The following is a 12,014-nucleotide window of genomic DNA, read 5'->3' on the forward strand; positions in this document are numbered from 1 at the left end:
TGACCATTCATCTTATTCAAAAAATTTAAGTAATTATTTATTATTTTCATATCATTTGATTAATTGTTAAATATACTTTCATATACGCATATTTTTACATATTTCACAATTCTATTTAACAAGACAAACGGTTAAACACGTGCTAAAAAGTTAACGGTGTCAAACATTTTAAAACGGAGGGAGTATATATGTAACTATATAGAGAGACTCGTCGATCTCTTGTCGGAACTTGCACTCATTTTGCTCGATCTGTTCGATCGAGTTGTTTGTGGTGTGCCCCAGTCCTGCAGCCCACGTTAAAACGTACATGCTGTTTACACTAGCTAGCAAGAGCCAAGAAAAGCTCCTGTTTCCAAAAAGAAGAATAAAAAAGCAAGCAGCTAGTGGGCCGTGTTGGGATTCATCGATCCAACAAGTGGCCCAACCCTGACGGCCTGACTAGACATGACAGCAGAACCGAATTTGGCTTCCGTCTCCATCGCTCGTCTCGAAGAAGAATCCCAAACTACACAAAGCTCTCGCCTATCCTCCCATGGCCATGGCGGCCGCCGCAATCCCGCGCCCACACCGCCCTTAATGTCCAGAGCGCTAGCGCCGCGAGGCCACCGCCTTGATCCATCCATCGTTTTTCCGCTCTTTCCACTGGCCTCCACCAAATATATATATATATTGAACTACTAACTGTTTCTGTGTGTGTGATAATGTATCACGGAGATCGATGAAACTCGCCACCGCACGCGGTGCTTCTCCGGTGATCGTCGGGGTTGCCTACTTGCGTCCGCGCGAGAATGAGCGATCACCCACCCGCCCGCCCCCTCCCCTATACGATACACTCCTCCCTCCTCTCCCTCCTTCCTCCTCCCCTTCTTCTATTACAGTACACCACACAAAATTTTTTTAAAAAATAAAAAGTCAAAAAAAATTATGTATAGAAATACTATATAAAAAGTTTGAATTCAAATTCAAATTTGAATCGGGTATGTAAACTTTTGACTTATAAACTTTGGGTCTATAAATTTTAGGTGTATAAACTTTAGATGTATAGAAATACTATATATAGAAAACATTTGAATTCAAATTTGAAACGGGTATGTAAACTTTTGACTTATGAATCGGATATAATTCAAATTCAAATTTGAAACGGATATGTAAACTTTTGACTTATAAACTTTAGGTCTATAAACTTTAGATGTATAGAAATATAATATATATAAAAAATATTTGAATTCAAATTCAAATTTGAATTGGATATATAAACTTTTGACTTGTAAACTTTTGGTCTCTAAACTTTAGATGTGTAAACTTGAGGTGTATAAACTTTAGGTGTATAAATTTACTAAAATAGGAAAGTAATGCGGTGCCAAAAAAGGAAACCAGTTGGAGGGGTGGAGGGAGGGAGGCGGGAGGGGATCGATCGCTACCCCCGTCTCCAGACGATCGATCGCCCATTAGGATCCCCCGCGTCCACGCGCAACCGGGGGATCTACACTACCGAATACTGTATACTTACATAGTGGTGGGCCTATTCAAACCGCACGATGGCCACACTTAGTGGGCCACTGGCGACCGCAAGTCAATACATATGGGCCTCATTATCCCAAAATTAACAATCGATCGAGGCAATAACGTGGCGTACAATATTTCTCCAGTGAAATGGGAAAGCTCAGCTCAGTGTGGGGATTCCGGATCGATCGAGGCAAAAATATATCAAATTCGTCCAAAAGGATGATGCTTATTCGTTTTGAAGGATTCCTAAAGGAAATCTCAATTCCTTTGGAATAAGCACTATTCATGCATTCGGTTTGTAGAATTCAAAGGAAAATTTTCCATAGGAACACTATTCCAATCCTCTAAAAATCCTCCAAAATGTACTAATTCCATAGGAATGAAAACATCTACTCTATCCTCTTTTGTTTAGCTCGGTGGAGGAAAAATTCCTGTGTTCCAATCCTTTGTTTTGCACGTGCATTCCTACATTATTCTTACGGTTTTCTTATTCCTGTGATTTGGAAATCCTGTGAACCGAATAAGCCCTTACAAGTTCCGCAAGGGAATTGATGAGTATATATATTGACGAACCAATAATACACATCCAGCGGTTTCCTGTAATATGTTGAGCGCCCCACTGCAATTTCGCACAGATCCGATCCGTCCGGACTAAATCGGACGGTTTATTTATGAGCCGCGTAGTTAGTGATTTCTTTTTTTTTCTTTTTCTTTCTTTATAGAAACTAGCTGGGTGGCCCGCGCAATTGCGCGGCTAGCACCCAAATAAAATCATATATTTTTTTAGTATGATTTTACTTAAAATTTATTAAATAGCTATATCATGTCTTAAGAGTTTGAAAGATTAAACCTTATCATCCCCGTGTTTCTAATTATATACATTTTTTAAAAGTCACACCAGTTGCTACCCCTTATGACATATCCTTCTTTATTTGCTTGCTCTATCTACCACTATTTCTATTCATTCTCCTTGAAACCTTTAAAAATTGGATCTTATAGTTTTTAGAGTTTATTGTCACGTTGGATTTCGTATTATAATTTCTAGACGTCCCGTCAAACGTTGCCATTATACTCCTCTATGGTCTGTCCACTGTCTCTTTTCTTTATTGTCATTGAGATTTTAAAAATCGAACATAATTATCGTTTCGGTTCAATTTTTACTTTCTCTACGGCTCGCCCGCTGCGTCCCTTCTTTATTGTCATTGAGATTTTAAAATCGAACATAATTATCATTGTTTTTTTTACTTTTTCGAAGTTCGGAACCTTTAAAAATTGAACCTTGTAGTTTTTAGACTTTATTGTCTTGTTGGGTTTCATTTTTTATTATTTTTTAGAAGTCTCGTCAAACGATGCCACTATGCTATGCTCCTCTATGGCCCGTCCGCCGCCTACTTTTTCTTTATTATCATTGTGATTCTAAAAATTGAGCATAACTATCGTTGGAATTCATTTTTTATTTTCTAGAAGTCACGTCAAACATCAGCGGCTCTGAAACTATACTACTATACACCCCGCCCACTGCTTCTCTTTTTTATTGTCATTGAGATTTTTAAAATTGAATATGATTATCAATGGGGTTTATTTTTTTTTTTTACTTTCTAGTAGTCCCGGCAATCGCATTGCTCGTTTGCTTTACGGCTTGTCTGTCGTCCCTCCTTTTAATCGTCATTAGGATTCTATTTGGTGTTTTATTAACAGTTTTTATATGTCGTATCAACCGCCACCACTCTACTCCTTTATAGGCATGTTACTTAATTTATCTCGTCATGTGTTTTAGATGGTCTTTTCTTTTAATAGTATTTATTTTTATCACAAATTTTAGTTATTTATAAATTGTATTCCTAATTGAAATCTTATTTTTCTTTTTCTAATTTCAGAATTTATTTTTTTCAAATTTTAATTAATATCGTATTGTGTTCTTTTAGTATTTTTATTTTTATTTTTTATTTTCAATTTCAGTTGTTTCAAAATTGTATTCCTACTTGAACTCTCTTTTAATTTTTCTAATTTTCAATATTATTTTATTTTTCATTCTGAATTTTAATTAATCTCGTATTGGGTTCTTATATGGATTCTTATTTCAATATTGCTTATTTTTAATTCCAAATTTCAGCTAATTTTAAATTGTATTCCTACTTGAACTCTTTTTTTTTTCTAATTTCGGATTTTATTTTTTTATTCCCAATTTTAATTAATCTCGTAATTGGGTTCTTATATGGACTCTTTTTTTAATATTCCTTATTTTAATTCCAATTTTCAGCTATTTTAAAATTGTATTCCTACTTAGACTATCCTTTTCTTTTCTAATTTTTATTTTATTTTATTTTTATTTTGAATTTTGATTAATCTCGTATTGGGTTCTTATATGGAAACTTCTTTCAATATTGCTTATTTTTAATTCCAAATTTCAGCTATTTTAAAATTGTATTTCTACTTGGGTCTCTTTTTTTCTTTCTAATTTTGGATTTTATTTTATTTTTATTTCGAATTTCGATTAATCTTGTATTGGGTTTTTATATGGAAACTTTTTTAATTCTGAATTTTAGCTATTTTTAGATTGTATTTCTACTTGGACTCTCCTTTTCGTTTTTTTCTTTTTCTCCGATTAATGTGGGAATTTCTAGCCCCCACAGCGAACTTGGTGCCTTCTTTCAAAGCTGTATTTTATTATAAACTAAATTTTAGTTGTTAAAAATAATATCATTGGATATTCATTTAAATTTAATTTTATATGATTATGAGTTTGTTGCTACAATGAAAAATTTAAAGTTAAAGTTTAGTTTTTAAGACCGTACTAAATTTGAACACGCCTTAGCTAGTTGGACGGAGAGATGTATCTCTACCAATGCATAAGTTTGCTGGTCTATTTACTCTTTTTTTCATCCATAGGTAAAAAAAAAATCACATTTTAATTCTAATTATACCGGCTCCAAAATATATATGTACGCACTGTGTTTGAATCCTAATCACCTGGTCTTTTGATTGATCCTTAGTATCCATCTAGGATAAGGAAAGAATCAAAGCAGGAGTACGTCCACCTATTTGGACTTGTATTCTAGTACTTGATCAGTGTTGTCCGTTTGATCTAGCAGTTGTTTTCTATTCAGACTTCTATTATCAAAGTTAATCTACACCATCAAAGTCTAGTCCTAGTATAATCTAACGGTCTAGATTTTTCTTTTTTCTCCGATTAACGTGGGAATTTCTAGCCCTCACAGCGAACGTGGTGCCTCCTTTCAAAGCTGTTTTAATAATATAATAGATAGATAGATACATACCACATGTCCCACTTGCACTTCTTCCTCCCTCCGTAGCTAGCACGTTGTCATTTTTTTTAAAATTACACAGTACAATAGACACTCACAATGCACACACACTCACTCCTATAAAGACACTGACTGGACTAGCAAATACTGTAAATTGACAAAGTCATCATAGGCATCTCGCTATTGATGGGTATATCGTCTACCACTGAAATATAAAGTCGTTAAATCCTGAAAAATTCGAGTCCAACCCAAGACTTAAGGTGCTACTATGACACTTGTAAGTTGTAACCACTAGACTATGGACCTTTTCGACGTTTTCGCAGCACGTTGTCATTCTGTACATCACTGCATCTCATGTACACAATTACTATTATTTATTTTTCCCCTCGATGCATATGATTGTTAAACATAAATATTGTTGACCGCATCCGCATCGGCTGCTTCCTTGCTGATGGTCGTCGCCGGCAGCTGGTTGCCGTCGGAGTCATAGGCGATGTGGCCGGAGAACTGCAGCGGCCGGCACTTGTCTCCCATCATGATGGTCTTCCTCCACAATGCCTCCTCCTCCTCCTCCACCGCCAAGCCGCCGCCGCCGGCCTCGTCGTCGTCGTCGCTGCTGCATCCCTGCCGCGACGACCGCCTGTTCCACGACACCATCTTCGCCATGGCCGCCGCCTTTCCGCCGATGCCGCTGAGGGTGGCCAGCAGCTGCTTCCGGCTGGCGCCGCCGCCGCCGCCTGCTGATTCCTCCGCCTTCAGCTGCGGCAACGACGACGCACTTCTCTGCTGCTGCTGCTTCCACAGCTTGCCGTGCTTGCTGCTCGTGCAGAGCGACACGATGACCAGCGCGACGGCGGCCACCGCGGCGACGATGACGACGAGGAGAGGCACGGTTTCGTCGGAGTGGAGATGGAGGAGGATTGCCCTCGCCATGGCTCGCGGCTGGCCGGAATTAATGCTGGTCAGACAGTATATGAGCTTGCCATTGCGACAGTAGTGAGCATGTGTGCACCGGAAATCGTCGCCGTGCTACACACTTCACGTTGACCGGCTGACAAGTCGTCGCCGGAGACCAGCGGTCAAGTCGGTCTCCGCTGCAGGCTGCACGCGCGCGTCCAGTACAGCCAACGGGGACACGCCACGTGGCCGGCTGCTTTGACCGGATGGATGGCTATATACTCTGTTCTGTTCGAACAGAGGAGATTAGGCTGGGCTGGGCTCTCTTCAAATTCATCTTGGGCTGAAAAATTTTGGGCCTGTAAACAACATGCGTGGGCTAAATATACTGGGCTGGATCAGGTTGACTAGCTGGGTATTTTGCTTGTCATTTGTCGGTTTTATTACACTGCAACTTCTGAAGAAAACGAAGAACAGCAAGTCTCCATCGCCATGCCCATGCATGCACCAAAAGTAGACTTGTATTTTACCTAATAATGAGTTAAAGACGACTATCAACATCCGTAACCAGCGGACAGCGATTCTTTGAGACCTTTTTGGATCGTCAAAGTTATTTATGGGTTAATCCATGTCATTTCTCTGAACATCCCCATGCATGAAACACTCTGAAGTCTGAACTTCTGTAAAAAAGAGCCCTACTATTATCTTTTCCTCATCTTTTATCGTTGGAATTTCAGAATCCAGAGTATTGGATCCTCCTTTTCGCTCGTGTATGATGTCACGACCGACAAGTCATCAACCACCGTCCGAACAGCAACCACTTGTAATCTTTTCCATTCTGTGGAAAGAAAGATACTACTCTTCTGAAACTAGAGACGGGATACTAATGGCAGAGTTGGTGGATGGGGAATGTGCTGTGAAGTTGATTTGCAGACAGAAGTATCTTCACTAAGATGCATCAGTGGCGCTGATTCAGTGCAAAATTAGGAACTGTTTCACAGAAAGGGAGAGTGATAGATACCAGATGCTCCGATCTTTTCAACTGATCATGACAAGAACAAAGCTATGGGCATCGCCTGGAGCTGGAAGTTTAACTGTTTCTTTCATATGTCAGTCAGTCAGTTAAAAAAAACACAGGGATACAACAAAATTGGCAGATATAGCTTATCTTTCATGGTTTATATATCAATCGCTCTTGTCACAGTCAACAAGACCTGCCTCTCCTCATTTCTGCAGTTCTACCATTTCACTCATCACAAATTTCATGAGTCTATATTAGTATTTACCATACATTTCTGATTCCATGTATGATTGAAAAGTAGTTGGGATACATGGCCAAAAAGAAGTAGAAAGAATATGCATTTCTGTGAGTGAAGATAATGGACACTAGGAAGGATAGGGTAGGAGAGGATGAGTATTCAGTAGCAAAGATATGCTGCTGCTGCACTGCAGGCCTTGCCTTTCCAGTGGAACAAGAGGTGGTTGTTTGCTACCCACTTGGCTATGGCTTTCCATTTTCCAAGCCTGCATTATCATCAGTGCCCTCCTGTTACTTGGACTCTTGGAGTCCTCCCCTTCCAGACCTCTCTTTCTCAGCCATATGTCTCAATGTGTGTGTGTGTGCGCTCCCAAACAGATCATCGTTGCTGGTGGCCGGTCACCATCCTAGGCCTGCCCTCCTTTGTACCATCTCTTGCAAATGCTCCAAACTTTCTAACAATTCTTCTTTTTTGTGTATTAGGTTCAAATCAGCATGCTTGACATCACAACCAACACAATGTCCTCAGCTGAAGGTGCACTGATGCTGCACGCTCTGCACAATGCATTGACGGGCTCTTACAGTGACCTGATTCATCGACCTGTCACTTGTCTGTAAAAACTTGGGTTTAAGGCTCATGAAAGCCATGATTAGAAAAGGGACTTTAGTTAATCTTTTCAGATAAATGGAGCCGAGTAGTGAAGCAAAAGGCAATAGCAACATCTTCTTAAAAGTGCCATTTCAGTGACCATACACACTAGTACTCCACTACACATGATTGAGAGTTTTCTGAACAATATTCAGTTGTCAGTTACTTGGTTTTCAAGCGAGCTACGCAATGTGGGTTCTACACAGATGTACATGTAACATGCTCATGTAAACATTTAACTCACTAATAAATGAAGACTAGGTAAGATAGCTGCTTTTGTTAGCAGATCATAACTAAAGCTAAACTGATGTTTGGTAGACCGTACCTGCAATCAACGTCTCTGAGCTTGTTTTAACACTTGATCCATTGACTTGCAGATTGACCTGAAAAAACTCTCCATTATGAATGACATTGTCGTTGTCGCGTAACATTGGCAAAATGTCCATTCTTTTCACCTGCTGCATGCAGTGAGACGCTCCACCGACACCCAGTTTGATCACAACCTAATCAAGAGCTTAATTTAGAAACTTATCACAAACCTCACACTTACGCAGTAATAAGATTGCAATAAGAACATAGTGGATCATGTTCAGAAGAGAAGGAAGAAGACGAAATGAAGCCTATTATTCTGCCGCCGCTCAACTGCAAGGACGGGCAGCCGTCCGATCGGCATCGGACGGTCACCGACGTCTCTCAAGGCGGCGAACATCTCCATCTTTCTTACTACTTTTAGCCATTAGCTTGGTGGATTAGTGAGCTCGCTCCTCCTTTTGGCACAAATTCTCTCGAGAAGGAGAGCGAATATGCCGTCTCTGCGGCCGATCTTGCTCGCCGCCGCCGCCGCCGTCGCCGTCGTGTCTCTGTGGCCGGCTGCCCGCGTGGTGGCCGACATCGATCCATCGTCTGGGATGCCGTCGCCACCTGCGACCACCTCGCCGTTCCCGTTCTGCCCGACGACGCCGGCGGGGATCTCCACGCAGCCGTTTCCCTGGGCGGAGCCGTCTCCGACGACGACGACCACCATGTTCCCGCAGGATCCAGGGTTTCTTGCATCGGCGGCATGCCATGCGAGGACGGCGGCGCTGGCATGGATTCCGGTGGTGTTTGTGTTTTCTGCTTTCTTGGTGTTTTTGCAGTGAATCGTACTCACTGCCATTGATGTTGTATGTATGAGTTGAATTCAGATTCCATGATGTTTCTGAATATTGCAGCTGGTGTGATGCCATGTAACATGGTAATTTGATAGCCTTTGTATTGTATCAGATATATAGTTGCAAACACTATGTCAAAAGGAGTTCCTCTTTTTCTCTCTCGCTGTGCTAGTCACTCTGTTTCTTGTTCATGAGGAAAGGAAAGGAAAGATACATATGTACTTGATATTTGCACTATTTCAGCTTAAATCCAACCAGGAACTTAGTTTCAAAGTGTAGAAAAATTCTTTGTACATGAAATTGTTACTCAAATTTGATTTTTGTGTGTATGGTAAGCAGTAGCTTCATGGCTTAATGTTTCAAGCGGCATTAACTGGAAGTCTGAAATCATGAGGAAGATAAGTTCATGAGGCAATAAGCCAATCATTCAGTAGTTTAATGTTGCCTAACAGAATTGCATGTCCTTACATACTCATTATTTTCTGATGTCAATATTACTGACTTGTTTGTGTTTATCTTTTATAACAAAATTCTCATCATATTTCAGTTGTCTGCACCCTTGTATAATATGGGATTAAAGCACTAAAATTTTCGTGAGCAAGATAGGGTGCCTCATGAGTCATGCCTATTAGCATGTTTTAGTTGAGTGCTATAACAAGACTGGTGTGATGTGCACATCTGCATACATTTCTGATCTGATATGCTAGTACAGTAGCAATTACCACTAAACTTGACACAATAAGTTGGTTTATTTGCAAAGGCCTGGTCTTTGAAAGTGCATTTGTTGATGGTGAAAAGGTACTAGAGGTAATCTGCCACTTGTCAATCTACAGAGAGTCCACGAGTTAGTAGTATGTGCATTTCACAAATGACATCACTGGAGCGCCAAGGTCTAATCCAATTCCATCACTGTCACCAAGGAAAAAGATGATCAAAAGGTTAGGCCCCAACGTTCTGATGAAAAACAAATTATTAGCATATCTGTAACTTATTCTACACAACATGGTTAGTAGCATCTCCCCATTTCTTAACCCTGATTCCTAAAAACAAAACAAAAGTTAAAATGCCACTACTTGCAAATTTGTGACAACCCCTTGATCTGTGGGGACCCATATCATGATATTGAGAATAGATACAGAAAGAAAGAAGAAAAATATTCCAATCACTCTCACAAAAATGGACAACAGAGTGAGGAAATAACACAGCCATAATAATGGAGACGTTTAAATTACGTCAGGCTGCCACACTATATAGTACATTTAGCCACAGGATCAAATTAAAATTCAGGTTTATTTTTTAAGAATAAAATTAAAAGTGAGGTTTTAAATCTCAGTTATAGCTATTTGAAAAAGTGTCTAGCTATTTGCTCTTATATAGTACAATTTAGCCGATACAGCTGTTTGAGAAGACCAACCGTTAAATGTTTATCTGATTAGTAGGCACTACCAAAAAAGAGAGACATAAACGGAGAGATAAAAAGGAGCAGAGAAGAAGACCTCCACTGGCATTGGCCAATTCCAAAAGCGAAAGCAGAAGCCAACCATTATAACCACCCAAAATCGAATCCCCCAACCAAAAAAGAAGCAACAAGAAGAAGAAGAGAGGAGAAAGTGAGAGTGCACACACACTATAGCATAGCACTACTCTCTTCTTCTTTAGGAGAGAGCACACAGTTCCAAGAAAAGCTCTGAGCTTCTTCCATCGATCTCTCGGCCATGGCACGGTGGCTACAGCTGCCGTGCAGCCTCCTGCTCGTCATCATGCTCGTCGCCGCCACGGCCGCCGCCGCCGACGTCGTCGTCCGCGACGACGAGAAGTGCGCCGCGTGCGGCCTGCCCAGCCCCTGCGGCACGACGTGCACGTACGCCAGCCCGCCGCCGCCCGACGTGCTGCCGACTCCGGTCTACTACCCGCCGCCGCCGCCCGTCTACTACCCCCCGCCGTCCCCGCCGCCGGTGGCCTACCCTCCGCCGACCACGCCGTCGACCAACTGCCCGCCGCCGCCGTACGGAGGCGGAGGCTACAACCCGACGCCGAGCTACAACCCGACGCCCGGCTACAACCCGACGCCGTCGGGGTGGTTCACGCCGCCGAACATGCCGTCCTACCTCACGCCGCCGGGGACGCTCTACCCGCAGGACCCCGGCTTCCGGCCCAACGCGGCGGCGGGCGGCGCCGCGTCGTGGCGCGCGGTGGTGCTCGCGGCGGCGGCGGTGGCCGGAGCCTTGGCCTTGTGATCGGCGACGTATGGTAATTAATTACACGGCGTTTTTAATTCCCTTTATTATGTGTTCATAATAAGATTAGAGGAGATATATTCCGGTAAGATAATCTCTTTTTTTTTTTCGTTTTTACGGTTCATGTTCACGTTGTTGTTGTTGTCGTCATCGTCGTCGGCAAATTAATTGTTCTTGTCATGTAATGTTTGTTGATCGATCCCTTTTGGTGATAGGAAAGATGTACATCAGACTCTGTAATAATCCATATATATGTCTAATCAAATTTCAATTACATGTGGCAATTAGCTCATATATCTTGATCAACTCTCAGAATGGTACAATGCTCGTGTTGTTTTTACCCCTACATGGATAAGTGAGGTACTTAAACTTAGAGAAAATTATGAAAGCTTCTGTAAGATTTCTCTTATATAAGAGAGAAAATGCAAAAATCTCTCTGTTTTTTAAGAAGTGGGAATATTACACCTCCTCTGCATCTTAACACAGCCTTAGGTTTTTATTACAAGATGGGAAAAAAATAAATGTGGGACCCAGTCCCACTTCAAAGCAACAACACTAATAGAGACCAAACAACTCATCAAAAAATTATGTTTCCATAAACCATCAACAATCAACTCCAAGCAGATAGGTCCAATGACTATACCATTCTGATTCTTCCATCGCTATTATATTACATTAGTACAAATACAACCGGCTAATACACGTAAATATAACCTATATAGAATTAATATTCTTTTAATCTTAAAAAGAACAATGTCATTGTGATTTGTGAGTTTGTGACAGATCGAACCAATTTGACCGGCATAATTAGGGGTCCACGGTTAACATGGCTGCAAAACCAGTCTACAAAGCAAAGCTTATTGCTACACCTATAATCAGATAACCCTTAACTAGAAATAAATGAATGCACATCCATTTGTGGAGCTATAAACTAAAAAGAAGAGAGGAACCATAATCTTCCATTCAAAGTTCAAAAATGGTCATTTATGCGAATATTTGTCGGAAGAATTTTATCTTATTTTATTCTCTGTTCCAAAAACTTGAGTTTTT

The 12,014-nt window shown here is 41.0% G+C and overlaps 2 protein-coding genes and 1 long non-coding RNA gene across 3 annotated transcripts; 1 reads left to right on the plus strand and 2 right to left on the minus strand.

The window, feature by feature from the left end:
• Nucleotides 1-4,742: 4,742 nt before the first annotated feature.
• Nucleotides 4,743-5,744, minus strand: LOC127760703 (uncharacterized). Its single transcript, XM_052285002.1, has one exon. It carries the CDS (start codon nt 5,703-5,705, stop codon nt 5,175-5,177), a length of 531 nt encoding a protein of 176 aa, XP_052140962.1. The 5' UTR covers nt 5,706-5,744; the 3' UTR covers nt 4,743-5,174.
• A 1,166-nt stretch (nt 5,745-6,910) lies between these two features.
• LOC127760706 (uncharacterized) lies at nt 6,911-8,373 on the minus strand. The gene is made up of 3 exons (XR_008015122.1): nt 8,032-8,373; nt 7,902-7,959; nt 6,911-7,539 (listed from the first exon to the last, which is right to left on the minus strand). It is a non-coding gene; the product is annotated as an uncharacterized LOC127760706 (long non-coding RNA).
• Nucleotides 8,374-10,172: 1,799 nt separating this feature from the next.
• LOC127760704 (extensin-like) lies at nt 10,173-11,256 on the plus strand. Its single transcript, XM_052285003.1, has one exon. The coding sequence runs from the start codon at nt 10,443-10,445 to the stop codon at nt 10,962-10,964; it is 522 nt and encodes a 173-aa protein (XP_052140963.1). The 5' UTR covers nt 10,173-10,442; the 3' UTR covers nt 10,965-11,256.
• Nucleotides 11,257-12,014: the final 758 nt, after the last annotated feature.

This window comes from Oryza glaberrima, chromosome 1 (genome assembly GCF_000147395.1).
Source record: "Oryza glaberrima chromosome 1, OglaRS2, whole genome shotgun sequence".
In the NCBI taxonomy this organism is placed as follows: domain Eukaryota; kingdom Viridiplantae; phylum Streptophyta; class Magnoliopsida; order Poales; family Poaceae; genus Oryza; species Oryza glaberrima.

Coding starts and splice junctions, on each gene's coding strand:
- LOC127760703 (XM_052285002.1), bottom strand. CDS start 5,705: ATGGCGAGGGCAATCCTCCTCCATCTCCACTCCGACGAAACCGTGCCT.
- LOC127760704 (XM_052285003.1), top strand. CDS start 10,443: ATGGCACGGTGGCTACAGCTGCCGTGCAGCCTCCTGCTCGTCATCATG.